The sequence below is a fragment of the Scylla paramamosain genome, chromosome 19 (genome assembly GCF_035594125.1).
Source record: "Scylla paramamosain isolate STU-SP2022 chromosome 19, ASM3559412v1, whole genome shotgun sequence".
Taxonomy (NCBI): Eukaryota; Metazoa; Arthropoda; class Malacostraca; order Decapoda; family Portunidae; genus Scylla; species Scylla paramamosain.
Genome location: NC_087169.1, coordinates 18138642 through 18166598, shown reverse-complemented (window position 1 = coordinate 18166598; position 27957 = coordinate 18138642). Strand labels below are relative to the sequence as shown.

The following is a 27957-nucleotide window of genomic DNA, read 5'->3' as shown; positions in this document are numbered from 1 at the left end:
TAGCTCGCCCCCCTTCCCTCCTTTCTCTTCCCCCCCTTCTTCTATAACTTCCCATCTGTGCTCTCCTTCCTCTTACACCCATAACCTCTCCTATTCCTCCTCCCCTCCCTCTACAGACACTCCAGGACCTTAGACCAATTAGTATGGCAGATAGATGAAGCCTGGTAAAATGCTGTTGGTAATAAAGGTAATCACATTAATCCCCATTACTAATTAAATTGTTCTAGGCCATAAAAAGCATTCATATGGTTTGGCCAATTAGAGATTAATAAGATCCTACCACTAATCAATGTACACTTAGCTCTTTCACTGTGATGCGGCGCCGTCGTAAATCTTTTGGAGCATCTACGAGAAAGAAAAAGAGTAGGTTATATGCTCCTATGAGAAAGAAAAGAGTAAGTTATTCTGTGTAATGCTAAGGGGTAAGTGTGGAACATGTAAAAAGTGGCTCAGAGTGGTTTGTGCTAAAGGAAACATCTCAAACAGTACTGAAGGAGTCAACAAGAAGCAATGCACATCTACACACAGGTACTCAAGCCAACAGCCCTCCTAGTCCCCATCACCTGTCCTCGTGTGGCCCTATGTGTGGCGCTCTGGCCCTTATCCTGCTGGCACTGGAGGTAGAACAGCAGATGGGCACCTTTCTTGGACAAGACCTCCTTTCTGGATACGGCCGCCACCTGCCCCTCCCTCCACAGCCCCCAGTGGCCATCCTCCAGCCTCCTGCAGTAAGCTGAGTACAGACTACTGCCCTCACCACCCTGCCGGTTCACCACGCCCACCAGCTGGTACTCTGGAGACCTGCAGGGGGAGAAGGAAAGGTAGTAGGAAGGGAGGAGGATTTTTAGTGTAGTACGGAGAAGGACTTTTAAGTGTGTCAGAGGGAGAGATCCTTGTTATAATAACACACATAATAACACACAAATTATTGTGGGAGGGAAAAGACTCAGTAATAAGGCAGTCTGTTAGTGCCAAGTGATAAGGAAGCTTGGGGGCCTTATCTGAGCCTGGATACGTACTGGAGGAGAGAACAGGTGAGGTGTTAGTTAGTGAAAAACATTTGTTAAAGGGACCACAATAGTGAAAGAAATCAAAACTTTGTGAAAATGTTGAGTCTGCCTATTGGCACACCACCACCACCACCACCACACACCCTCCTCAGCACATCACCACACACCACACACCCTCCTCAGCACATCACCTCATACCACACACCTTCCTCAGCACACCATCACCAACACCACCACCACCACCACTATAACACACATTCTCCCCCCACCAGTCACCTTGCAGCGGCGGTGTCCTGGTGGTGCAGGGCGAGGGAGAGGCCAGCATCAGGGAAGAGCACCCTGGTTGCCACATCAGGAGGGGACCGCAAGAACAGCACCAGCACCTGGGGTGGCCGCAGCATGTGGATCTTGTGGGAGCACGGGTGCCGTCCCCGACATGGCTGGCACTCCCAGGCCATGTCCTGTGGCCTGAACCTCTGCCCCAGCAGTTCCTGCAGGCTCCAGGCGCCCTCCCCTGGCACGGATAGGGTGACAAAGTTGAAGGACTCCAGCGCTGAGGACAGGATGCCCTGGCGGGGGCACACAATGAGGGATTCCCTCAGGCCGTGGAAGAGCCGGGACACCACCGAGGACATTTGTGGGTGTGCCTGAAGCTCCAGGTCATGATGCAGCCATGCCAAGAGGGAGGACAGCAGGTCAGCAGCAGGGGGATCCTGATGCAGCCTGAACACCTTGTCCCGCCGTCCCACAGCCTCATGCAGGCGCCCTACAGCCCTCCCCTCACCAGTGCCACTCTCCATGGCCAGGAATGTGTCAGCCACAGCCTGCACCACCTCACTCTGCACCCTGAGCTGCCAAAACTCACCCCTGAAGAATTCACGGAGCAGTGGCACTGTGAAGAGGCACTGGAGGGTGGCACTGATGTAAGAGGTGCCTGGTGTGCCTCTCCCTGCCTCACCAACACTCACTCCTGACTGTGCACCAGCTCTCTCTTCTCTACAAGCATCCACACCTTTCTTTTCTCCTCTAAACACATCCACATCTCTCTTTCCTCCTGATGCTCCTCCTCTTCCTCCTCCTCCTCCTCCTCCCCTTCCTGTTGCTTCTCCAGTGACAGGCTTGTACATCCAGGAGGTCCTCACACTCACCACACCTCTGCTGCCTCTAGGGTCTTGCCAGGAGCTACCCAGGCCCTCCGAAGTGTCCTCTAGAGCCTTCTGCTTAGGTCTGGAGTCCTGAGCCCCTGAGACCCTGGATATGGGAGGCTCCTGTCTGGCAGGGCTGGTGAGATTGCCCCCTGCCTCCCTGGTGACCTGAGGTGGTGAGGGTGGAGAAGCGGAGGGTCTGGAGGGGCGTAGTGATACAGTGGATGGTTGGGATGGCTTGGTGACTACAGGCTGAGTTTTGGTTGGGAATTTGTTGTGGACATCTGCTCTCGTACGGTCAGATGGTCTCATTTCTGAGCCTCCTCTTGTCTTGACAGAGGCTGGGATCTTAGAGAAAGGTCTGTTATCATCTGATCTATATTTCTCCCTTTGGTCCTCTTCTAAGCCCCCTCTTGACAAATACTTCCCTCTCTGTCCCTCTTCTGTGTGTCCTCTTGTTTTGATATGGCCTGGGGTCTCAGAGGAGGGGCTGTCATCACTTCCTGACCTGTGGCTCCCTCTTGGCACTTCCTTCACAGCCCCAGACTTGCTGTAATCATGAAGTTCTACATACAATGTTGTCTTCACCAGCCCCCTGCCTTGCTCATCCCCTGACTGAGTGTCTCCTGGCATGGTGTCTCTCAAAGACAGCAGATGTGACCTTGAGGGACCTGTAGGGGACCTCTCAGACTTCCTGGAAGATCTTACTATCATGTCCGATCCTACAGGTGTGTGTTTTGACATTGATGCATCTGTGGGGGGTTGTTCAGAGATCCTAGAGGACTTCACTGATATGTTAGACCTCCCAGGAGCCACTTGGGGCCTCTCAGATATCCTACATGACTCTGCTGATGTGTAAGACCTCACAGGAGCAATGTAGGATGCCTCAAACACATCATCTGAGCTCCGAGCTGTGCTGTGTTCGAGGGACCCTGCCCAGGAGGCAGGGCCATCCCCTGAGGAATCACTCACACCAGAGAAGGACTTCCGTCTCTCCGCCACGGGCGCCCCAAGTGCCAGCACCTCCTTCCCTCCCCTCACATCAGGCAGCGAGGTCTTCCACTCCTTTGTCGGCCGCCCCATCACCCCATCCCCACTCCAGGAGGCCAGGGAGGGGGAGGACCGGTACTTCTCCAGCTGGTGGTCCTTCTCTCGCAACTGTGAGGAGAGCAGCTTCACCTCCCGCCGCAGCTGTGTGGTCTCCTCCAGGTGGTGCCGCTTCTCCTCCCGTAGCAGCTCTTGCAGGTCACTGGCCTGCCGCTGCAGCCGTGTCTGGGGGGAGGGGAGAGTCAGACACACAGACAGAGACAGGCAAATGATGGCGACCCCTCTCACTGTCCCTCACCTCAGCACCAACACCTGTCCCCACCACCCCTCCCTACCTCACTACACCACCTCCTCCCTGCCCCTCCCTCACCTCTGTGTCACTGGTGAACACAAGGGCCTGCAACTGTTTAATGGTGCCCTTCAGGTCTTGTATCTCGGCCTGCTGGGAGTGTAGTTGCCTCTCCCGCTCCTCCACTGTTGCTGCCAATGCCCCATGCTCCTGCCGCAGCCCTGTTACCTCCTTTTTCAACACTGACTGCAGAAGAAACAGGAGTGTTAATAGTGAAAGGGACAAAGTGAAGAAAGAATCACACTAATTCTCTCTCTCTTTCTCTACTTCTCTTAATCTCCTCTCTCTCTCTCTCTCTCTGTTCTTCCCTTGACTACAATCTCTTTCTCTTTGTTTCCTTTTCTCAGCTCTTTTTCTTCACTACATTCTCTTTCTCTCTCTCTCTCTCTCTCTCTCATCCCCCCACCTGGCTCCTGAGAAGGTTTTGCTCTATCTCTTCCTTCAGGCGTGTCAGATGAAGGATCTCACGCCGCAGGGTGGACAGAGCAGCCTTACCCTCCTCCTCCTCCTCCCTGCCCTTTGTGTCTGTGGAGTCCTGCAGGAGAAGGGGTATGTTACTTGTTTGTTCTTACTTCTTTACTACAATATAATGTTTCTGAGTAAGCAAGTACGATAAAGATGCAAAAAAAAAAGAACCCAATGTAAGTAAAGATAATAAAAAGGAAGAGATAATGAAAAGGAGTGAAAAAAATAATAAAGAAAGAAAAACTAACTCAAATGAAAGCTACAGGACAAAAACATTTTCAAACAGCGAGATGTTATTTTGGTTATCAATGAAAAAATAAAAGAAAATTAAAGAAAAGGAAGGAAAAGAAAGAAAGGAACAAATGTAAAACCTATTACTAAAAATAATGAAAGAAAGAAAAGGAAAAGAAGGAAAGAAACACATGAGAAATCTACTGGACTGGAAAGAAACAAAGAAAAAGAGAAAGAAAGAAAGAAGGAAAAGAAAAAAAGAAAAGGAAAGAAACAAATGAGAAACCTATCAGACTGGAAAGAAGCAAAGAAAAAAAAAAGAAAAGAAATAATGGACAGAAAATAAAAAAGAAAGAAAAGAAAGATAAAAGGAAACAAATGTAAAACTTACAAGACAGAAAAAAAGGAAAAAAGAAAAAAATTAACAAAACATTAACATCTACGCTCACCAATTTATTTCTCGAGACGTCACTTCCCTGCAGTAACAACGGGGGTGGTGAGGGGGAGGGGGATGGGGAGGCAGAAGAAGAGGAAGAACCACCCTCCAGGAAGATTGGGGTGGCCACGAACACCCCTGCCTCTTCGTCAGTGATGGCAGCCACCTTGGCCCCCTCCTGAGTGGCAAAGAAGAGGAAGTCAGTGATGTAGTGATGATAATGGAGGGTTGAAGGAAGGAAGGAAGAAAGGAAGGAAAGAAGGAAGCAAGGAAGGAACTGTTGAAATATCTGAGAAAAGGAAGGGAGCAAGAAAGGAAAGATGGAAGAAAGAAAGGAAGAGATGGATCAAGAATGGTTTTGAAGTAAGATCACAAATACAAGAGGAAGAAGAGAAATAGAGAAGATCGATTGAGGTGGAAGAGAAACACGACAGATGACTTGAAGTAGGAGAGGGGAAAAGAAAAAAGACTGGAAATACAGTAGAAGAGAATGGAGAGAAGGAAGACTTGATTGAAATGAAAGAAAAAGAAGAGAAATGGAAGGAACCTGAGACACAGAAGTGTAAGAAAAAAGAGAAGGAAAAAACACAGAAGAAAGAGAAGTAGAGGAACACAAGACAAAATAGAAGATTGACAAACTGAAATGGATAAAAACATGAAATATGCATAAATGAATAAAAGAATAAGCAAAAAATAATCAGAAATACTAGTTATCTTCACATCACAAAATTAACACACACACACACACACACACACACACACACACACACACACATAAATAAAATGAATAAAATAAAATAAAACTATAAAAATACAAATCTATATCTAAACACACACACACACACACACACACACATAAATAAATAGGGCAAAAACAATAATAATAAAACAATCTATACTCATCCTTACCTCATTATCTTTGGGGGAATATGTCACAGATGACAACGGGGAAGACAAGGAGGTGGGCGAGGATGTGGTTGAGTGTGGCTTCTCCTCAGCATAGACGCTCACCTTTCTATAATCCACCTTCTCCACTAAAGATGGGCCACTCCTCCCATCTACATCCACCTTATCCACTGACAATGCACAATTTCTTCCATTTACATCCACTTTCTTGGCTACAATAGATGATGATGGGTAGTTTTTCCCATCTACACCCATTCCCTTACCCACACTAGATAATGATGCATAACTCCTTCCATTTCCACCATTCCTGGCATCTACATCCATTTTACCTACAGACCAAGCATGGCCTCTCCTATCTACACCCCCTTCCTTCCCTACAGACAATGCTGGCCTAACCTTCATCCCATCGTCACTATATTCACAAACATCCACCTTCCTATACTCCACCTTACCACTTGATGACACGTGGCACCTCCCCTCATCACCATCTACACCATCATTAAGTGTCACGTCGTCGAGGCTCTTACTACGGGACCACTTAACAAAGGTGTGGTCAGGAATGGCTGCCAGTTGACGGTAGTTCTTTAGACTGTTGGTGTTCATTTGCGTCCCCTCTCTCTCCAGCGATTCTGAGTCGGAGAGGTTCCCTTCGGATTTCGCTCTCTCCCTCGTAAATTTGGGGTTTGTGTTTGTGTGTGTGTCTGTGGTTTTGTTGTCTTGTTCTGGTGTCTCTCTCTCTCTAGAATTTAAGTCTCTATACTTCTCTCTATCTCTGTTCTCTGTTGCCTCTTTCCCTCTTTGATTCCTGTGTCTCTCTGTAGCTTTGTTCCCTGTGCCTTCTCTGTCTAATCTGCTTCTTCCCCTTTCAGTTCTCAAGCCTGTGTCTCTTTGTCTCTCTCTACCTTTCTTTTCTATGTTTTGTTCTTCTGCTCTCTCTCTCTCCCTTTGCATTTTGTGGTCCAAGTGTCTGTGTTTCTCTGTGGCTTTGTTCTCTATTGCATGCCAGTCTCTGCTGTTTTCTGTGCTCTTAAGGTGTTGTTCTGTGCCTCCATTGCTGTATTTCCTTGTGTATTCTTCTCTCACTGGCTTTGAGATATGGTAATCTGTGTCGTCACTGCATTTTCTTCCCTCTGAGCCATACAGCACACTTCCCTGACATCTGTGCTGTGAAAGGACATGTGTGGCATCACCAGAGGCACTTGATACATCCCCTGAGGCACCACGCTCCTCTCCACACACCGGGGGAAGGCCGGAATCACCCCTGTCCTTAGTCCTCCCCCTCGCATCCTTCCCTGGGCTTTTGTTTACCACCCTTGTCTTGTTTCCAGCCTGTGTGAGGTCCCCCGTGCTGCTTGACAGGATACCCTTCAGGTAGCTGCCCCTCCTGGCTTCCTGCTGCCTCCTGCTGGCATACGGGGGCGGCTTCTTCCTCAAGGGGGCCAAGGGAAGGCACTCCAGACTCCCATAGTAGTCTGTGTGGGACTCCTGCTGTGGGAAGGATGGCAGGGTTGATATGGATGGGTTGAGATGAGTGGTGGGGTGTTGTGCTGAAATTGTGTGCGTTTATGAAGTAGTTGTGAATGAGAATGGTGAATGAGATGTTAAAGAATTATAAATGAGAGAATGAGAGAAAGTTGAGAACGATTGAGACAAGAAGATGGATGGACAGACTGGTGGTGGTGTACTGAGACTGTGTGAGGCTATGAGTTATGAATGTGAGTGATGAATGAGATCTTATATGAGGAAAGTAAATGAATCATGCATAAGAGTAACAATATTTTATACAAGGAAAATGATGAATGAGAATAATGAATGAGTGTGCTGAGAGAATTATGAATGAAAATGGAAGGAAGATTATGAATAAAAAGGATGTACGAGAGACATATAGAGAAAATGATGAATAAGAAGAATGATGAGATGTTACATAGGGAAATTAGGAACAAAAAGAGACAAATAGAGAGACAGAGAATGAGAGACAGAAAGAGGGAAATGTAGAGATAACACAATACTAGGTGGTGCAAAATTAGGCTAACACTGTTTATCTTATTTTTGCATGACAGTGACACATAATGGCAGACAACCTGACAGATGAGGAAAGAAAATGGATCCTAAAGAATTATCGGAAATTTGAAAATGCGGGAACACTGCACCGAAAAGCACAGAAACCTTTCATAGATACACAAACAAATACAACAAAAACTAAAAACTGCACCTCTCTCTCTCTCTCTCTCTCTTGATTTGTCTGTCTATTTCTTTTTCCTTTCCTCTGTCTCTCCTTTCATCCACCTGTACTTCTTCTGTCTGTCAGTCCCTTAGTCTCTTAATCTCTGTCTGTTTGTCTACACATCTATCTGTCTGCCTGTCTGTCTGCTTATCTGTCTCTCTATCAACCTATTTGTCTGTCTAAATAAATAATACTGCTCCTTACCTCCATTATGCTAAACTTTGTTCTTTATCCTTCTTTCCTTCACCATTCAACATTCCTTCATTCTATTCTTCACTTTTCTTCCTTTTATTTTCAATGCTTTCTTCCTATCTTCCTTCACTTTTTATCCTTCCTTTTTTAAATTCCCTTCCTTCCTTCAATTTCTGCCCTTTCTTTCTTCGTTCCTTTCTTCACTATGGTTTCACAAACTACCACCACCAGCATCACAATCACCATCACCACCACCACCACCATCACACCCTGTCAGTTCAAAAGCCCCTTAACATAACCTTTATCTGATAACATATCTTATCTTCCTAGCCCAACATTCCTGCATTATCTAGGCTACCAGTGCATAAGTACAAACACACACACACATACACACATTTTTTTTTCCTTTTCATATTTATCTACCTTTTTTTTTTCTTTCCTTTTAGTCATTATCTTCTCCTCCTTATAAAGTTAGATTAAAAACAGAAAAAGGAATTGGTTATTGAATTAAGTGGTGGATGAATGGAATACACTCAATAATCAGGTTGTTAGTGCTGAATCAATAAGGAGTTTTTAAAAGATTAGACAAGTTTATGGATGGAGATGACAGATGGCAACAGGCAGGCATGCTTCATACAGGGACTGCTTTGCAAAGGCCTGATGGCTTCCTGCACCAACCTGTGTGTGCTTGTGTTCTTAGTATTTTGATAAATGTCCTCATTTTCATTATTTTGGATATTTTTGCAGAATTCAACTAATCTTTATTGTATTTTTTTTCCGTATTGCAAAGTCTATTAATGTATTGAAACAAAATTCCATTTTTTCTTTTAATAATTTATATGAAATAATAAATAATCTGTCACACACACACACACACACAGAGAGAGAGAGAGAGAGAGAGAGAGAGAGAGAGAGAGAGAGAGAGAGAGAGAGAGAGAGAGAGAGAGAGAGAGAGAGAGAGAGAGAGAGAGAGAGAGAGAGAGAGAGAGAGAGAGAGAGAGAGAGAGAGAGAGAATGTTTATTGACCAACATACACACAGATAGATAAATCGATAATTTATTAACCAAAGTATCAAATTTCAAACACTTTAAACACTCACATGCAAATACTTATAAAATACACTTAAAACACATGCAAATAAACAAATACAAGAACACTTGAAACACACACACACCCACACATACCTCTCCTCCTGCTCCTCTTTCTGCAAAGCATGCCACCAATTCACCACCTCCTTCAGCACAACCTCCCCATCAGTGCCACCAGTCATCCTTGCAGCAGCGTGTGTGTTGGCCCCGCGTCCTCCCCTGCTGAGGTGCAAAGCAATGATAACAATGGCAACTGTGTGATTTGTAATTTTTACAGCCTTGGTATATGTATGTATATATGTGTGTATGTGTTTATTTGGAGTCTTGGTTGCAATTTTAAAATATAAGCATTTCTCCTTTCACTTGATGTATAGGGACTTCCAGGCATCATGTAACCAGAAATCTTAAAAAAAGAAAATAAATAAATAAAAGTAAAGGGAAAATGTTGGGTTAAGGGAATTTATCTCTTAAGCTGCACTATTTTTACCCTTAATTCAATTTACATTATAACTGAATAACACAGTTTCTTACAATTTTGTACATTTTATAGAAGAGGCCCTTAGGGGTGTACATCCAGCTCTGAACTTTCTGCTGGATTCATGTGTGTACTGGTGACAGCAGCATTGGCTAATATATTTCTGTAGTAGTGAATTTTAGCTCGGTAATTTGTAATGAAGTCCAGATTGTTCCAAGCTTTGTCTACACTAACTTCAAACTTGAAAACATACTGAGACTATTACTTGGGCAATCCATTCCAATTATTAACTACTCGATTACAGAAGGAATTTTTTTTCTCTCATTTAGCTTTGATCATGCTTTAACTAGTTTCATAGAATGCCCCCTCATTCTCCTTTCTTCCCTTATTACAAAGATGTTTTTACACATGTCCTGATTATACACTCTTGTCAGAATCTTTGGTCTCAATCATGTCAACTCGTACAATCCTGCATGCCAGCACTGGTAGTCCCAACTTTTGAAGGCACTCCTCATAACTCAAGTTCCTCAGGGTTGGTAGCAGCTTACTTGTTCTCCTCTGTACATTTTCTATTGCTTCTACTTTTTCTTTTTTTTTTTTTGATCAATTAGATGCCCAAACTTCATTTGCATGTTCTAAATGACGTCTGACAAGTGCAACATACGGGGCATTATAGATCTCTTCATTCAAAGTCACATGTCATTATTTCCGCTATATCATTTGCTTCAATTTAACGTGCTACATAGTTCTTGCAGTTTATCCTCGTTAATTGATCCTAACCTTAAATACAAAAAAAAAAAACTAAACTAGAAATGCAGAAAACTAAGAAAAAAAAAACTCACTATTTACAGAAAGACAGTGCCAGTCAAATTAAGCCGAATTCACGTAAAAAAAAAAAAAAATGTAAATTGAGTCACCTTTGCTCCACTCACAACAAGGTGTGTCTGTGTGCCCTCTCAAACCCTCGGCCCTTCCTTCACTCCCAAAATTAGTGCACCGAGAGAGACAAAGATGACAAAGCAGAGACAGCGTGTTCCCTGTCTTCCCCCTGGGGTGTTGTGGAGCGAGTGACGGAAGGCTGGGTGTCCTAGGGAAGAGTGGGCCGAGTGGTACTGTACCCCAAGCAGGACACTTACCCAGCACTGTAGAGCCGCCACTACCACGCAGGATACGCCCCGAGAAGACACAGTAGCCAGGGGGAACTACAGTAAAGCCTTAGCCTGCCTTCCTCCCTATGCTTCTCCTTTCTACAGAGACCGCCGGGTTATTCATATTATTATTTTGGTCTGTTTCACGCAAGTTTTTCTCTTGTAGCAGTTTATTTATGTTTCTTTTTTGTGCATTATAGATTTTTTAGGTTAATTTGGTATAAATATCTGGGTTATAATTTTTGTATTTAAATGATAAAATGTGTCAATTCCTGAAAAAAAAAATTATTATATTTTCAAGTTCGTGTTCCCATTTTATCTATTTAGAAATATAAGAATCTACTTTCCATGTATAGATTAAAAAAATATGAGATTTGTGGTATATTATTTTTCATTATTGGAGAGGCCTGGGTTAAGAATATTATTGTTTACATCCCATTGACACGTGCCATGAAGCCCGTACGTGTGTGTGTGTGTGTGTGTGTGTGTGTGTGTGTGTGTGTGTGTGTGTGTATATATATATATATATATATATATATATATATATATATATATATATATATATATATATATATATATATATATATATATATATATATATATATATATATATATATATATTGTTAAAGTGAATAGAAATATGGAAAAATGCATACTTAAAGTCCCATTCATATACAGAAATAAGGAAATAACAATAGACTAGTATGCGGAAAACACACACACACACACACACACACACACACACACACACACACACACACACAACGACCATTTTCAACACTATAGACCTACGGCTGTCTGGGTCTCGAAACATAGGATAGCCCTAAATAATATGAAAGAAAGCCGCTTTGGATTAAAACCTCGCATAGAAACACATTTTAACCATGGCTTCTTTTCCGCGCGCTGTTTGTCCTGCCGAGAAAAAGGAAAGGAGTATTGAAATTTGAAGAAGGAAAAATGTAGCGTTATTTATTGCAAACTATGAGATCTATGTTCATTTGTCTTAACATTACATCCCTGCATTACGTCTAGATGTCAATGCTACGAGAAGGGATGTCCTGTGTCAATGTGATTATCTGTAATGCCTATATACAAGCAGGTCACTATGTACAGTATTCGACGTAATTACAGTTTAACCGTATGAGGCTTTCTTGCTAAGGCGAGATGATGAGTACTGGCGAGTACTGCTACAAGACAATGGGTGAATACTGAAAGCGGTCAGTGTGTGCGGGAAACTAAGTGCAAGAAAGATAATGAATGTTGTTGCTTATCACGCCTTTCCCTCCTCCCTCCATCCAGTGACACATCCAGAACCACCGCCACCACCGCCTCCTAAGTAGAGGATCCACTCTTTCTGTCCTGTGCTGTCCTTACCCAGGAACTTTCAGGTGCCCTGCCACGCGGTGCAATAGGCGGCAAGGGAGGAAGGAAGGATGACTGGGATGGCGTGGCAGGTCTGGCGGCGCGCCACCCAAGCAAGAGACACGAGTACAGGTGCGGAAAACAAGTTTGTCGCGAAGAGCTGAGGCTGCGAGGACAAGCTTCATGTTCAGAGTTTCCCCGCCACAGCCCGTTGTGGTGCGGGCTGTGGCCGCGGTGCTAGCGGGAGGCGGAGAAGGCGGCGCGATGCCTCAGCCTCAACTTGATTCTGGATATGGCTTGCACCTTTGCCCTGAAGGTGCCGCCTCCACCACCGCCTTGCCCATGGGAGTGGCCGCCATGGCGCTCCCGAAACTCTGCCTCCAGCCTGTAGTAACATCCGGGGTCGGGGCCGCTGGAGCACTCCTTGCGGCGGTCTGGGCGGCCGCGGTGGCCCTTTTGCGTGCCGTGGGCCGCGTCGTGCGTATTGGGGGCAGCTAAGGTTAGCCATGACGTTAAGTCTCTCAGAACACGACTTTCACGCTCCCTCTGGGCGTCCTGGTTGTGTCGCGTTGACCTGCCTGCATCCCAGCGTAGGCTCTGCTCCACCATCACTCTGTAATGGCGCCGATCACTGAACGTCTTTCTGCACTACTCAAGGAGGGGCAGGGGGGGGGGGGGCGTGTGCACCTACTGCTTTTGTAAGATGACAAGATGACTCAGCTAGGATATCAAACACTCTTTTCATTCTAACGATAATGCAAGCAGTACACATACAAAGATACATAAACAAATATAACTGGCGCCTCACGCACTCGCAGGCCACGGTGCGTCGTGCTCGGTTCGCCCGACGGATTAGATTGGCTTTGAGTCGCATACTGATGCGCGCACGGCTGCCTCCTTCCTCTTCGTCCGATGAACTCTCGCTGCTCACCCCGACGCTGCTCACCACCACACCCTGGCTCGGGACTACGGTGTTGCTCTCTCCCACCGGCGCCTTCCCTGCTGGCTGACCCTCCCGTTCACCTGCTGCGAGAGAGAAGTGCGGACATGGAGCCTCCTGCCCATAAAGTGTTGATATACGCAACTTTATTCGATCGTTTGTGTAAGTAGTTAGTCAGACCGTAAGAGGCGCATAGAAAATTGAAGCATACATAAATTCATGGCGTGACTCACCATGCAGGTAATGCGACAGCCAGGAGCGGTCCAGTAGGCTGCGTTCGGCCCTGTTGAACGGCACCAGTGGCACTCCGGTCCACAACACGTCCTGAGAAACACACACACACACACTTAATAAGTATACTATTCTTCATATTTCTCATTACCTGATAATCCACAGGTAATTAAAACTCACGAAGGCTCGGCACTCACCTCGGCCTCCTTGGACACCTGCGGGGGGGGCTCCAGGCACGCAAGCTGTTGGAAGGTGAGGAGGTCGTCGTATATGTGAGGGATGGGGCCCCACACGTCTTCATCCCCGCCATGACTCAGCTGGACAGTGTGCTCAGTCACCTGGCAACCCTTTGGACGAGTGGGAGGAAAGAGAAAGGTTAAAAGAGTTAAAAAAAGAGAGCTATACGAACGTGACATTGAATCCGTCCTCACTATGCCATCCCCACTACTCTCACTTCAAACACACCGAGTACTCTTGAACACACTCACCACGAACTCTCACACATCTGACGGTAAGGGGAGAGAAATTCACTGATACAATTCACAAACTCTCATTACTCTCACTTCACTCAAAAAAAAACAAAAAACTCAAGAACACACTCACTAGGGAATCTCGCACTCACATTCCTGACTGGGAGAGGGGAGAAGCGTAGTGCCCGGGCGCCGCAGCAGGGGTGTGTATCACTGGCTAAAATCTGATCCATGTCGCAAGAGGAGGCGTCCAGTGGGTGAGTGCGACACATGCGCATCTCATACCCCGGGAAGACGGCGCCGCAGGTGGAGCAGGGCAGGAAGTGTACCTGTGGAGTGGTGATCGCTTCAGAGGAGGAGAAGAAGAAGGGAAGGAAGACAGGTAAGACATGGAGACTAAAAGAGGAGGACGAGGACGAGAAGGAGAATTCAAGTATGGAAGTAATAAAAGGAGAGGACGAGGAGCATGAGGAGGAACAAGAAAAAGAAGAAGCATAGAAATTATAAAAGAGAAGAAAGAAGAGAAATTAAGCATAGACATAATGGAAGAGGGGAAGGAGGAGGAGGAGGAAAAAGAAGTAGTAAGTAGAGAAGAAGGAGGAAAAACGAACAGCAATAGCAGGAGAAGGAGGAAAAGGAGGAGGAGAAGAAGGAGGAGGAGAAGAAGGAGGAGGAGAAGTAAAGCATAAATATGGTGGAAGAGAACGAGAAGAAGGAGTAAAGATACGATGAAAATGACACCCACCCACCCTGCCGCACACATACACACACACACACACACACACACACACACACACACACACACACACACCTGTCCCCAGAGCCTCCAGTACACGAGCCTCCACGTCTTCAGGTCCAGTTTGAGTTGCTTCACGTGGTCAGTCAGGCTCCAGTTTCCATCCCTGAGCGTGAAAATAAGGATCACATTCTGAAACGTCCTGTGTCGCGCCGCACCCAGTCTGCTTTCAAAGGCCTCTGAAGTGACGCGGATTTCCTAGTGACAGATTAACGCCATTTTTACATTATTAACAGGAGGAACGCTCTTGAAAACCCGGCTAATCTCTGTGGCCTTTGAAAATAGTCATATTGAGAGAACAGAGCGATTCAGAATACGGGATTAATATTAACCTACATAATTACTGATATACTTGACTGTGCTTGATTAGTGAAGGTGATGTTGTAGTGTTAAGTACTGACGTGATGGTGACTATGAAGTGTTACCTGGTGTGGGAGTAGTACACCTGGCCAGTGGCGGTGACGATGGTGTTAGATGCTACACAGGTGACAAGGCGCTCCACCTCTCGCGTCACAAGCTGCCCGCAGTCACAACACCTAAATAAACCGTAAAACCAAATAAAATCACATCACATGCTCATTTTTAACATATTTTTCCCTTTATAAGACATCACAACTTCGCATTATTCTTCTTTTCCCTCTTTTTTCCTTATTTCCCAGTCCCTCCTCACCTGTAGAGCGTCCCTGCGGTCTTGAATATTCCCCTGGAGGGCGAGGGGCTCACGTCACAAAGCGCCTGCAGGAATCTCGCATACAGCTTGTTGAGAATCCTGTCCCTGCGATCCCTCACCCCCTCCAGCTCCCAGTGAGTGAAGAGACGGGCCAGCCTGGGAGAGAGACAGAAAACTAGGCATATTCAAACACTAGTGGTTCAAAAATCATCTTAGAACACAAAGACTATATTGGTATTGTATTATCTTTCCTCATAATCTTTCTATTTAGTGACTAACTATTGCATATCACATCCTTTCCTTTCCCTTCTATATACGCTTGGTCGTTCCCAGTCTCCTTATAATCTTTCTTTTCAATCACTATCTTTATTACTCATTCTCCTCTACCAGGCATCCTTCTCCTCCTTTCCCGTCTATACGATACACATTCTGACATCATTTACTCCTAAACTCCCTCATGATCCTTTTCTTCCACCATTAACATTATTGAACATTCATCTCTTCCCTTTTCCTTGTGTACCCATTTCAACACCAGTTACCTCCAAACCTGACCTTTGTCCTTCACCTCGAACAGTATTACTTGTTACTCTTTTCCTGTCTCTCTACATGCATTCTGTCACTAGGAATCCCCAAAATTCTCACTATAAACAACATACATTCCATTCCTCCTTTGCCTTCCTCACCTGGACAGAACGGCATCGGAGAGACAGGTGAGGTTGACTTGAGCCTCCAAGATAAGGTTGATGTTGTCATGGACGTACTGAAGAACCTCCTCCACCAGCGGCGTCATCTTTAGAAACTCTGCCGAGATGAGGATGGACACGGCAGTCTTGGGCTCTGGCGAGGTGGCGCGGAGAAAGATGAAAGTAAGTGATGATCGTTTTTTTTAATACTTTCATTCCTGCACGATTATTTCTCAGCCAGTTTCCATCCCTGAGACATTTGTTTATAGACATTTATAGACATTTATTCTACACTACACTCTCTTAAATAGTTTCTTCACATATTTCGTGAATTATTTACCACACTGAGACATCTTCTCTTATTCTACAGCCACCTTCAAGCATTAAACTAGCTGGAAATGACAAAATCTATTCTTTTCATTTGCTTTCTCTCTTGTAGATGCTTATAAAGATTTCATGCATTACTTCTAGCGCTGTGAATTGTTACAGATAGCAGAGAAAGGATTAAAAGGATTAGTAAAGATAACTAACGTAAAGAGGAACAAGAAAGAAAAATAAACAGACGAAAAAAATCGAAGAGGAAGTGACGGAAATAAAAGTGGTGAAATTAACTAAACTCCCTCACCTAGGACAGGGGCGACGTGGTCCTCTGTCTGGCCCTGCTTGACCCAGCGCAGCAGCCACTCGAAGATAGTCACGTCGCAGTGCACCGAGATGTCCACGTCCTCCAGCCGCTGACCTGACCACGAGAGCATGAGAACATAGAGACATGACAACATAAACGCACAAAAAACATTAAAAAAACAAAATGACGTAAGAAACATAAGGAAAGAGAATGAAAACGAAAGAACGAGAGAACATAAGGAGAAAGAACAGGGGCACGAATAAAAACAATAAATAACCATACTAATTTGGGAGAGAGAGAGAGAGAGAGAGAGAGAGAGAGAGAGAGAGAGAGAGAGAGAGAGAGAGAGAGAGAGAGAGAGAGATCCTTACCAGCCGTGACATCAGCGAAGTATCCTATGTGGTGAATCAGGAGGTCACGGGGACAGCTGAAGTCCTGACGCAATCCACGCGCCTCGTCACAAACGTGGATCACTATGGCGGGGCTGCGTGGAGAGAGAGAGAGAGAGAGAGAGAGAGAGAGAGAGAGAGAGAGAGAGAGAGAGAGAGAGAGAGAGAGAGAGAGAGACATCGATAATTCACAAGGTAATTTTGGACTTGCTCTCGAACTGTCCTGCTGAGAGACAGGCTCTTTCAGCAAGCCCGTTATCTTTTTATCCAGTTGTGTTGTGTTTTACCAGAGCTCTTACAATAAAAGAAGGCATCAGTAGTAGTAGTAGCAATAGTAGTAGTAGCAGTGGTAGAAGCAATAGTAGTAGTAGTAGTAGTAGTAGTAGTAGTAGTAGTAGTAGCAGCATCTGTACCTTCTGTCTGGAGTGCTTCTGTATATTGACGGAGTGGCAGCAGGAGGCGGAGGTGGGCGGGGCTCCTCCTTCGGGACAGGCACGGCGAGAGTGTTGGAGGAGTGCGTCGGGGAATATCTGGCGCTTCCCTCCCCTCTTGGCGACTTGCTGCGGGAAGAGAGAGAGAGAGAGAGAAGGAAAGAGAGGAAGAAGGAAAGAGAGGGAGAGAGTGAGAGTGGTAAAAAAAAACCCACATATTATGCTGGTATTCAAATTTTGAGTAGTTTTTGCAAGTAAGGCGCTTATTCCCGCTCCCATGACATGATGACGGGGAGTTTTTGCATACCACGAGTTTGTTGAGGCGGGGGTGAGGGAGTTGCCTTTAGCGGGGGTCTTGGCGGCGGTGGGTGTGGGCGTGAGGGTGGTGGCGCCGCCCAGGTTAAGGGAGGACACCATATAAGGCAGAATGGAGTCTAAAAGGCCATCCTGTGGAGAGAGAGAGAGTGGAGCGGGTGGTTATCCCCAGAGCGTCCCTCTTCCGATTTCACAGTCACTTTCTGAACACACGACCCAGAAAATCCCCGACTTAGGGAGGAGCGTCGTTACAGGGACAATAGGGCGCGCAGAGAGCCCCTCGCCGGCCATTTCTAAAAGTCAGTTGAGTTGCAAATTTAAGGGACAAAAAACACCCACTCCCCTCTCTTGCCTGACTGAGAAGCTAAACTCGTACCATTGTTTGCCTTGAAATATAAGAAATGTATAGGAAAATACGCTTTAACTTTGCATTCGAGAGTATCTATAAGGCATCAATACGTTTTTGTATGCATATTGAGTCCCTCTTACTCTCTCCAACACCTCCATTTCAAGCTAAACCTCGATTTCCAGCTACACATGAGTTTATCGTTTCCTATCTCAACCATGCACCATTTCAGGCCCAGAGCTACTCCCTTACCTGTAGTGCCACCTGCAGCAGCGCCAGGGTTTGTTCCTGCATGGAGGCCGCGGGGTTGTTGAGCAGGCGTGCCCAGGTCTGCGTGGCGGGGGGCAGGGTGGCGGTGGTGGAGGCTGGGTTGGCTGAGGCTGCCACTCTGTCCTGTCCCCCGGAGCCTCGGAATCGCCCTCCAGAGCGGACCTGCGAATGTGTAACGTGTGAGGTGTCATGGTAGTGTGTGTGTGTGTGTGTGTGTGTGTGTGTGTGTGTGTGTTTAAGAGAGGGGAGAGATGGCTAGGCAGTTTTCGAAGCTCTCTCTCTCTCTCTCTCTCTCTCTCTCTCTCTCTCTCTCTCTCTCTCTCTCTCTCTCTCTCTCTCCCTCCCTCGCTAATAAACATAATCAAGAGAAGAGACAGCCGTTCAATACGTCTCTTCTCTCCTGCGTGTTGAAGGCAGACTAGCATCGCGTAACCTCTTTACGCACCACTTACACATGCTACAGTGACTGGCGTTGCTCATCACTGCAAATTTACCTGGAGAGTCTCACTGTACCTTCTGCGTGGTGGCGGCGGCGACGCGGTGCAGCTGGGCGGCCGTCAGAAGGAAGTCAAGGACATGTGCCATGCTGACTGTGGTCCCTGCCGCTACCCCCAAGCTCACCCCGCCGCCCATGTCACGCCTGTTGTTGCCTTTGGCCGCCCACGCTTGGCTGATGCCGCTCTTGATGGCTCTAGGACTGACGGCGTGGGCGGGAGAGGGCGGCGAGGGGGAAGACGCCGCCCCTGTTGACCCACGAACTTCCTCCAGCATGGTTCTGTGGGGAAGGGAATTTATTATGTCATGTGTGGGGACCTGTGGAGGACTGGGTGGTGTGTGTGCCGCCCCGAGGGTCCTCCTGTCTCACCTTGCACCACCTGCACTAGGCCATGAGGCGCCGCCACGGTCTTGTTGCCCTTAACTGGTAAAGTGTCTGGTTTTTGCAGGAGCGCGGCGGGTATCCAGAGGGAGTTATTTACATGCGTTGCCATAGGAACCCCTCGAGATGATAGAAAACGGTGGTGCTTCAGGATAGACTCAAGGTAAGGCATTTTAAGTTTGATTCTCATAACTAATACACTTGTTTGCATTCCGTTTATTAAAAAGATATTTCATATTCCGAGTCTGCAAGCGCGTGACGGATCTAAGCCGACGAACACAATAACTACTAATGTGTACGAAGCATAAACGGCATTTCTTGTCTCAGAACTTTCTTTCTTCACCAGGATTTCATCTTCCCAATAAAATACTTTTCCTCCTTTCTCCATACAATTCGTTTTTGCATAACGTTCCTTTGTGTTCCTATCCTACCTTCCCTCTCCCTCCTCCGCCCCCTCTCTCCTTCCCTCCCTGGGCTGCCATGCTCTCGTGACCCATTAACCCCCGGACGCCTCCCTCGCCCCAGGCCCTGGAAGGTAGCTCAGGCGTCACAGCATCCCCGGGGTGGTGAGATGGTGCCTTCTGATACAAACACTCACACTCACTCACGTACTCTTACCCTTATCCTGTCCCAGATTACCCTGATGCGTGTGATGAGATCTTAACCCTTTCACTGATTCGCTATGGTGGTTCACTGGTGCTAAATAGTGATGGATAACTCGTAAAAATGAAGCGAGGCATAGGACACGTTGGAACCTCTTAGTGACACACATAAGCACTCAGGTAACAGTACTTGATGCAGTGTGTGTTAATTTGCCAGTGAGAGGCAGATCAGCGTGGTGCAGTTGCGGGAACACGACCCAAGTGGCTTTTAGCAGTCTTTAGTGGTCTTGAGATGGCGCGAGGTGGGGTAGTGGTCGTGATGGCTGCGGTGGTCTCGTGGGTGGTGGTGGTGATGGTGGTGGTCGTAGAGGGGCAGTTTGTACCAGGGTTCTTGGTGGAGTCCGGAACTGACCTGCAGGAGTGGCCGGAGGACCTCGCCAAGCTCTTCCCGAAGGAGGTGACGCCGGAGGAACATCACGTGAGTGTGTGTGTGTGTGTGTGTGTGTGTGTGTGTGTGTGTGTGTGGGCAATTTATCCTGGTGCTCAGTGTCTCGTGATGGACTCCATAGTCTATACACTCGCGCTGAGAGTCAAGAGTTCATACGGTCTTATCTATGGTTAACACTGACACCGTTCATGCGCCACAGGCGATATTCTCCTCCTCGAATTCTTTGTAACCTGAGCAGGACGTAAACCTCAGACTGCTGAGTGATAGACAATGTCTAGCAGTGTGCACTTTCACACTCGTCCTCTCCATCTCTTCCACAGGGACTGCCACTTGTAGGCCTCATGGTTTCTTGCATCTTCCTTTATTTTTTTTTACGTTTTTATGGTCCCTCTACCCACCAGGACCACTATGAGAAAGCCGAGGCCCTGGCGATGCAGGCAGGGACAGTGGCAGCTCCTCCCTCTGACCACAGCCCCGTGGAGGAGGTGCTTGGCGGCCCCGTGCGGCTTAATGGAGTCTGGGACAGTGAGTACCCCGGCGTGAAAGTCCTTGCAGACGGAACCGCAGACCATGACCATGGACAATACCCAGCCGTGTCTGAGGTTCCTCCTGCGGCTTCTCTTTCCCCTTCGTCAGGTAGTGTTTCGTGATTCTTTTGTCATGTGATTGCTGATTACCCTGTGACGCCTGGTAACAAGACAGTGTTATATCTTTTGCATGAGAGGTAAGAGAAAGTGGATTGGTGGTTTTATTCTTAGCTACAGGTTCTGCTGAAGGAGGAAGCAGGGATGGCGGTGGCTGCGGGTTGGTGGCCTTCTCAGTGGCAGGCGCTCATTACAAGCATAGGAAGGCGGGCACCACAGGGACACAGGTACTTTTTGATAAGGTATGTATAGGTAGTTATGTGTACTACTACTACTACTACTACTACTATTACTATCGCCAAAGAAATCCACTTTATCATACCTCTCACAGTCTTGCTCAATACCACTTCACACATTAAACAACAAGACAACCTCCAGGCTTCCCTAACACATTCCGAAACCCTCAAAAGAAAAAAAAAAAAAAGCTTCCAACGCCTTTGCATTTCTTCACTCCAACCGGACCAGAGAAAAAAAAAAGAAAAAAAAAGTGACTCGTGGCTGTGGAGAGAAAGAGAGAGGAAAAAAAAAGAGCGAGAGAGAGAGAGAGAGAGAGAGAGAGAGAGAGAGAGAGAGAGAGAGAGAGAGAGAGAGAGAGAGAGAGAGAGAGAGCTGAAAGAAAAATAATAGTAAGCTTACGGTTATATTCTTGAAGCTAAAAAATTAGAGTACTTTCTCATATTACAGGTGTTGGCGAGTGTTGGTCCGGGATTCAACCACACGGGGGGATATCTGCGGTGTGAGTGTCCCGGCTACTATCACCTCTCCATCCACGGCGTGTCCCCGCTTCAGGGCAGGGCCAGGTGAGGGGCAGAGAGCAGCGCCATCTGTGAATAGCGTACATCATCAGTTTATATTCTTGTCCTTTGCGTTCAAGACAGAAGATAGCATCCCTTTCTCTTCCTCCTCTTTCTTCTCCTTTTCCGTGATGGCTTCTTACAGCTTCCCTTATATTATGTTCTGTTCTTTACTTGGTTCTCATTCCCTCCTTCATCCACCTTCTCTCCCACGCTTCGCTTATGTTCTCTTTTCCTGACTCTCATTCCCTCAACCATCTCTCCCTCCTGGTTCTCATTTCCTCATCCATCTCTCACAGGCTGGACTTAATGAGAAACAGGCAGAGGGTGGCGTCGACAGAAGCTCAGTATTACGGCTTTGGTTCGGGCTCCAACACGGCCATCATTCACCTGCAGAAGGGAGACATCGTGTACGTCTACCTGGCCCAGGGCTTCCTGTACGAGAATGACGCCAGGTTCAGGGGCTACGCGTCCTTCAGTGGGTTTAGGCTGCAGGGCTGACTGTGTGTGTGTGTGTGTGTGAGAGAGAGAGAGAGAGAGAGAGAGAGAGAGAGAGAGAGAGAGAGAGAGAGAGAGAGAGAGAAGGGGAAAGAAAGAGAGCGTGTCAGCGTGATTTTCCTGCCTGCCTCTCTCTCTCTCTCTCTCTCTCTCTCTCTCTCTGTGTGGTTATGTGGTAACGCAGCCATCCTCTCCTAAATAACGCCATTACCAGCAATAAGCATCAATAAACGTAATAACAAGACCAGCACTGCCCTTACATATCCCTGTCGTATCCCCAAACCACAACAAACATTAGAAAAGAGAAAAATATGAAAAAAGACGCCACTACCTGACGCCCGCGAGCCTCAGCTGTCAGATTCGTCCCTCAAAATCCTAACTCACAAAGATGGCAACATTCCAGAGACACATAGTTCGCAGCCTCTGCCAATCAACGCCTCCAGTTCGCTTACGTCACGCACCTTTGAGCCAATTACAGATTAACTACGCGACCGACTACGTAAGCCTGCAGGGCGAGGGAGGCTGTGGGAGGGAGGCAGGGAGAGAGGGTGAGGGTGAGGGAAGCGAAGTTGTCAGTCACCCGTCAGCGCTTGGAGGGGCATACAGTGTTTCTGGGAATGGTTCTGGTGTCGTGAGGCAGGAGGGAGGACACGGAAGAGAGATGTAAGTGTGTATTTTGTAGTATGTTTGTGTGTTTTTGCTTTGCCTATCCAAGTTCTCCGGTGCTCAGTGTTGTGATGGCAGGGGAGAGAACATGGAGGAGAGTTGTTAGTGTGATTTCTTTTCTTTTTTTCTCTTTTACTATGTTTGTGTCTGTTTTGCCTTATTCTAATACCGCGAGCTTCCCACCTCCTCCATGGTTTGTGTATTGGGAAAGTGATCAGTAATGACACGGAAGAGAGATGAGGTAAGCGTGAACTTTTTAGTAAGTTAGTGTGTACGGTTATTGCTTATAATAATTCTGTGCCGCGCTCAGTAACGAAACTTACATACCAAGTAGAACACACTGGTATTGCCGTGCATGTAAAGGCCTTTGAGGGGACGAGTCTGGCATGGCTGTGATTGCTCCGAGAATGTGTGGCGTCTTGGATTTTTTCTACGTTTAGCGAGCCCTGCACCATTCCATCAAAACTGCGTTCCTTCTTGTTTGTTTACAGATAAGGTACTAATGCGCATGCTCCCCACTCCATGACATAGTATGACATGTGTGACGTCACGTTCTCTTCCGCCAATTAGTGATAACCTGTGTGTTTCTGTTCAATACCAAGACGGCACGTCATCCTGTAGACAGGTGCGAACCATTTCAAATGGGAGGTGAACTTCATTTCAGCTGGCTGCCGTCGTGACCGGGTGGAATAAGTGCGAATACTATTATTGGAATTTTACTGCAAAATTACATTTGTCTGACGATTCAGCGATAGACTTTGCGTTCGTACGGCTTTGTACCGCCATCTGTGCAGTGTCTGGAGTGTAACAGGCGTTGTAAGTATATATCTGATAAGATTTGATTGTGTCCGTTAGGTTAGGTTATTATTTCTCCTTTTCCGTTGTAATATTCCAATGTCTCTCTAGTTCCCAAACTTCTGCACAGGGAAACAGATAAGCAGTGTTCTCAAACGCTCCGGCGTCTTATCGTGTTTCTTTTAACAGGTTGTGATCAAAGTTACTGGGGCTTTCAGGGGTGTTTTCAAGCAATTGATGGCTTTACTAAAGTTCTGCATAATCAGTTCGGAAAAGCATCTGCGAGAATTCGAGTAATCACCTTTATGGCCTTTGAAAATTATCCTTATGAAATTCCAACGTATTTCGAAATGTGGCAAAAAAAAAAAAAAAAAGAAAAGACGGGACTCCTGGATGAAACTGCAAATTTACGTCTTATTTATTTATTTATTTTTTGTAATGCTTGCACTGTAAAGGCATTCTGATCTCTGCATTTAGACTCATGGCACACTAAGCTATTTTTCTTACACCAAGGTGCGCCAGGTAACAGGTCCAGACGTGGCTGTTAATGCGGCCTAATGTCTACTATCCTTCACAACCTGACAACTTCATTCGATCTAATTAGGAATGATTAGAAGAAGTAAATAACAGAGAATCAAACATCCATTCCCTGCCTCCCTCCCTTTCCTACTCTACTTTGCATCCCCCTCCCTTCCTCCTCCCCTCCCGTGCAGGACCCAATCATCCCCTCCCCACCAGCAGGTCCTGTGTCCCCCCTCCCCCACCTGCGCTCCCTACCTCATCTCTCTCTCAATTCCTCTTCCCTATTGGTCATTCTCCCTCTCCCTCACTGCCTCTCCTCCCCTGTTCTCTCTCTGCATAACCTAAAGCTAGGGTATGAGAGAGAGAGAGAGAGAGAGAGAGAAGAGATGAGAGAGAGAGAGAGAGAGTACAAAGAGGTCTATTGTATCCTATCTATTCTTTGCCTATTATTAAAAAGAGAGCCCTTTCTGGTTGGCTTCTGTATAGGCTTTTTTTTTTGGAGGGGGGGAAGGAGGGGGTGTGGGAGGGGGACGACAAGGGAGGCCAGGACCGGAGGGAGGGCTATAGAGATGGTTTTGAATGGGTACTTGAAAGATTATAGGTCTTATGGATTAATTGAAGCATGGATATACCCTCTCTCTCTCTCTCTCTCTCTCTCTCTCTCTCTCTCTCTCTCTCTCTCTCTCTCGTTGCTATTATTAATTATGAACGATCGTTATGTGAAGCAACCATCCACAAGAGAGAGAGAGAGAGAGAGAGAGAGAGAGAGAGAGAGAGAGAGAGAGAGAGAGAGAGAGAGAGAGAGAGAGAGAGAGACAGAGGCACATTCAAGCAGTCTCAGCACGCAAGGTTTGTCAGTCATGCATGAATTGCTGATCTTGTGTCAGTAATAGCCAGGATAAAGTACTGAACTTGCCTCTCTCTCTCTCTCTCTCTCTCTCTCTCTCTCTCTCTCTCTCTCTCTCTCTCTCTCTCTCTCTCTCTCTCTCTCTCTCTCTCTCCTCCTGCTCTCCTTCCCCTTAATGTGAACTATAACCTTTAGTATCCTAGTATCCTACAAATGACATCCTCCTCCTTCTCCTCCTCCTCCTCCTCCTCCTCCTCCTCCTCCTCCTCCCTGGTGTGTGTGTCAGAGATGAACGGCCGAGGCTCTGGACCAAGTTTAAGTTTAAGACGCGCGCGGCAGATCGGAGAAGATGGGAAAGAAAGAAAACGAAGTAAAAAAAAAGGAAAAAAAAAAGAAGAAGGAATATTTAGAGCGCCTTTAAGAGTGTCTAATCCCTTTATGCACCATTATCCTCATTAAGCGTGGGTGGCTGTAGGAGTTATTAGTAAAGGAGGGTTCATGTTAGGTCGCGTAACCTTTTAATGTGTGTTTTGTGAATGGGTGGCTGTGTGTGTGTGTGTGTGTGTGTGTGTGTGTGTAATAATAATAATAATAATAAACGGTTTATTCTTTAGGCAGTCAACAAACTGTGTGTGTGTGTGTGTGTGTGTGTGTGGGTTGCTGTGTTATAGTTGTTTGAATTTAACCCTTTGAGTTATATATGGTACACCTTTACTTAATTACTTATCACTCTGAGACATATTTATTTGTTCTACAGCCACCTCCAATCTTTAAACTGGGTAGAAATGGCTTTATTCTTTTTAATCTCCCTCCTCCCTGTAAAGATTTCATTAATTACTTCTGGTGGTTTTGGTAGTTTCGTATTGCAGTGAAAGGGTTGATGTATGTACTGTCTGTCTGTTGTAAATGGTGTGTTCTGTGGTGTGTGTGTGTGTGTGTGTGTGTGTGTGTGTGTGTGTGTGTGTGTGTGTGTGTGTTACTAGTACTGGTGTGTTGAGGGTTGAGTGTACCATTGGAGAAGAAAAACTCTACTAGACTATAAGAAATGCACGTAAAAAAAAATAATAAATAAATAAATAAATATTAGAAAAAATGAAAACTAGGTAAACTATTTTGATATCATAGAAAAATGTTAATCCTCAGGTAAAACACACACACACAAATTTTCATCGTTCAGGCTTATACCGAGTTGAAGTTTTCTCAATAGCATTGTGCTTTGTTGTGTATTAGGTAAGAGAGAGAGAGAGAGAGAGAGAGAGAGAGAGAGAGAGAGAGAGAGAGAGAGAGAGAGAGAGAGAGAGAATTTTGCTTTCATATTCGAGCTTCACTGGCCACCGCTGCAGTCACGCGTCTCCCTTCACTGTTCATTCGTTCACTCGTTCAGTTCCCGTTCGTTACATTTCGGGAAAAAGAACGATGTGCTGGGAATGGGGCCGTGTGCATGCGTAGGGCTCGCTCTATATGGGATAATACAGCGATCAGTGGCATTACTTTCGCTCTAATCACACCCTGGCGCTGCTCTTGAGAAGGGAGAAGAGAAGGAGAGAGGGAGCGTGTAAAGCGGTGTGTGAGTTATGGGTTCTCTCTTGGTTCTCCTTCGGTTCTGTGACTTTAAGCCGTTCTTGTACGCGGAACCGGGCACTCAAGTCGCGGCGTGTTAGTAGACAGGTAATTGAGCGGCACTTTAAGGTAATTTCAAGGTGTTTTGTGCGTCAGGTAACACTTAGAAGATACGGGAATGCCCTGCGCTTTGATCCGCGTGTGTTCCGCCTCACTGACTCGCCCCGTCAGGTATTAAACACAGGCAGGTATTGGATTCCCGTGTTATTTCAGCCTTGTTTGCCCTGCACGATGCAAACAGTGCGGCTTGTCGTGCGGGATGGCCAAGGCTCGTGTTCCGGGACTCAGCTGCTGGTCAGTGTGGGTTTACTAAGAGTTTAGGAAAGGTTTTTACGGTTTGTTATGACTCAGCTCGTCACGGAATTTTTCTTTAATTATTGCGATTTTGAGGGCGTTCTCTTTTTCTTCTCTCTCTCTCTCTCTTTCACTCTTCCACCAGCGCTCTCTTCTCTTTTCTCCTCCTCTTCTTTTTTCTCACTCCTTCTTTTCCTTTTCTTGCATCTGTGTAGAAGGAAAACTATGAAAGAGAAGTGAATGGCAACAGTTTGTATTCTGTGCGTGTGTGTGTGTGTGTGTGTGTGTACGCCAGACTAGGTAAGTTCCAGGCTGCCGAGTCAGTGTAAGTCAGGCAAGTCACTGTGGAGAGTCAGTGTGAAAAGGAGGAACAAAGAAGATAGACTGAAAAGGTTTGCAGAGCGGCGAGTGACGGGAGAAGGGTGGGGCGTGACGAGGGGGAGGGGGGAGGGGTAGGAGGGGAGGAGTATAGAGAAGGTGAAGCATTGTCCTTAACGTAATGAGAGAGAGAGAGAGAGAGAGAGAGAGAGAGAGAGAGAGAGAGAGAGAGAGAGAGAGAGAGAGAGAGAGAGAGTTAAGAATTTGTTTATATATAATATCTTTCTTTTCCTACAAACTTTTAAACAGATAACTAACAATTTCACATCTTCACTACATTTCTCACTTCCCATACATTACAATCCTACTATTTCCTTATTTATTCCGGCTTCCTCGTACCTCACAACCCTTCTATCCCTTTCTATTTCCCCTTTAACTCACTCATCACAATCCCACATCGTCTATATTTACATTTAAAGGGGACAAGTTTTATAATCCTTCGCATATTCTTTTCCCATTTTCTTTCTCCCTCAACCTCAACACGGAGGCAAAGTGGACACGGTGGCGAATATTGCAATTATTCACCTGCTGAGTTATAATTAGGGCGAAGTCTCCAGAGAGTAATGATAGGTAAAGGTGGTTGATTAAGGCAGGTGAGGAGCCGTCTTGTCCCTCCCTCTCCCTATCTCCTCCTCCCCTCTCTCCCCTCTGTAATGACGGGTTGGCCAGAGGGAAGGAGAGGGAGTGAAGGAGAAAGGTGAGGTAGGTGCCTGTCTGTAGGAGAAGC

General features: G+C 46.3%; 3 protein-coding genes and 1 long non-coding RNA gene across 6 annotated transcripts in view; 2 read left to right on the top strand and 2 right to left on the bottom strand.

Moving 5' to 3' along the window:
- Positions 1–21: 21 nt before the first annotated feature.
- On the bottom strand, positions 22–8296 carry LOC135109825 (uncharacterized). 2 transcript variants are annotated; one of them, XM_064021542.1, is made up of 7 exons: positions 8018–8296; positions 5593–7077; positions 4697–4861; positions 3958–4086; positions 3573–3737; positions 1287–3427; positions 22–801 (listed from the first exon to the last, which is right to left on the bottom strand). In XM_064021542.1, exons 1-7 carry the CDS (start codon positions 8021–8023, stop codon positions 519–521), a joined length of 4374 nt encoding a protein of 1457 aa, XP_063877612.1. In that variant the 5' UTR covers positions 8024–8296; the 3' UTR covers positions 22–518. The 2 variants fall into 2 exon arrangements, with proteins under 2 accessions (XP_063877612.1, XP_063877613.1); XM_064021543.1 differs by having other exon boundaries at positions 5593–7074.
- A 3387-nt stretch (positions 8297–11683) lies between these two features.
- Positions 11684–19237, bottom strand: LOC135110072 (SANT and BTB domain regulator of class switch recombination-like). Its single transcript, XM_064022038.1, has 16 exons — positions 19111–19237; positions 18759–19020; positions 18228–18407; positions 17622–17761; positions 17297–17443; positions 16866–16978; positions 16495–16608; positions 15870–16023; positions 15187–15342; positions 14942–15052; positions 14532–14622; positions 13873–14049; positions 13448–13597; positions 13253–13343; positions 12892–13105; positions 11684–12692 (listed from the first exon to the last, which is right to left on the bottom strand). The coding sequence occupies exons 2-16, from the start codon at positions 19014–19016 to the stop codon at positions 12317–12319; spliced, it is 2472 nt and encodes an 823-aa protein (XP_063878108.1). The 5' UTR covers positions 19017–19020; positions 19111–19237; the 3' UTR covers positions 11684–12316.
- A 452-nt stretch (positions 19238–19689) lies between these two features.
- Positions 19690–22185, top strand: LOC135110071 (complement C1q-like protein 2). 2 transcript variants are annotated; one of them, XM_064022037.1, is made up of 5 exons: positions 19690–20202; positions 20574–20697; positions 20931–21058; positions 21501–21616; positions 21910–22185. In XM_064022037.1, exons 1-5 carry the CDS (start codon positions 20017–20019, stop codon positions 22109–22111), a joined length of 756 nt encoding a protein of 251 aa, XP_063878107.1. In that variant the 5' UTR covers positions 19690–20016; the 3' UTR covers positions 22112–22185. The 2 variants fall into 2 exon arrangements, with proteins under 2 accessions (XP_063878107.1, XP_063878106.1); XM_064022036.1 differs by having other exon boundaries at positions 19691–20202; positions 20574–20808; positions 21910–22182.
- A 475-nt stretch (positions 22186–22660) lies between these two features.
- The window catches only part of LOC135109823 (uncharacterized), a 28773-nt gene continuing 23476 nt past the window's right edge, over positions 22661–27957 (top strand). The window contains exon 1 of the long non-coding RNA XR_010272917.1: positions 22661–22771. This is a non-coding gene — a long non-coding RNA (uncharacterized LOC135109823). The remainder of the gene's footprint in view (positions 22772–27957) is intronic.

Excerpts from the sequence above, each read along its gene's own strand:
- LOC135110071 (XM_064022036.1), top strand. The coding sequence starts at position 20,017 with ATGGCGCGAGGTGGGGTAGTGGTCGTGATGGCTGCGGTGGTCTCGTGG. Across the intron at positions 20,203-20,573 it reads TGACGCCGGAGGAACATCAC|GACCACTATGAGAAAGCCGA; the intron begins GTGAGTGTGTGT and ends TCTACCCACCAG. Across the intron at positions 21,617-21,909 it reads CCGCTTCAGGGCAGGGCCAG|GCTGGACTTAATGAGAAACA; the intron begins GTGAGGGGCAGA and ends CATCTCTCACAG.
- LOC135110072 (XM_064022038.1), bottom strand. The coding sequence starts at position 19,016 with ATGCTGGAGGAAGTTCGTGGGTCAACAGGGGCGGCGTCTTCCCCCTCG. Across the intron at positions 18,408-18,758 it reads CCGCCGCCACCACGCAGAAG|GTCCGCTCTGGAGGGCGATT; the intron begins GTACAGTGAGAC and ends ACACATTCGCAG. Across the intron at positions 12,693-12,891 it reads CGACGCACCGTGGCCTGCGA|AGTGATGGTGGAGCAGAGCC; the intron begins GTGCGTGAGGCG and ends GCGCCATTACAG.
- LOC135109825 (XM_064021542.1), bottom strand. Across the intron at positions 4,862-5,592 it reads ATTCCCCCAAAGATAATGAG|GAGGGGGCCAAGGTGGCTGC; the intron begins GTAAGGATGAGT and ends TTTGCCACTCAG. Across the intron at positions 3,428-3,572 it reads TGTTCACCAGTGACACAGAG|ACACGGCTGCAGCGGCAGGC; the intron begins GTGAGGGAGGGG and ends CCCTCCCCCCAG.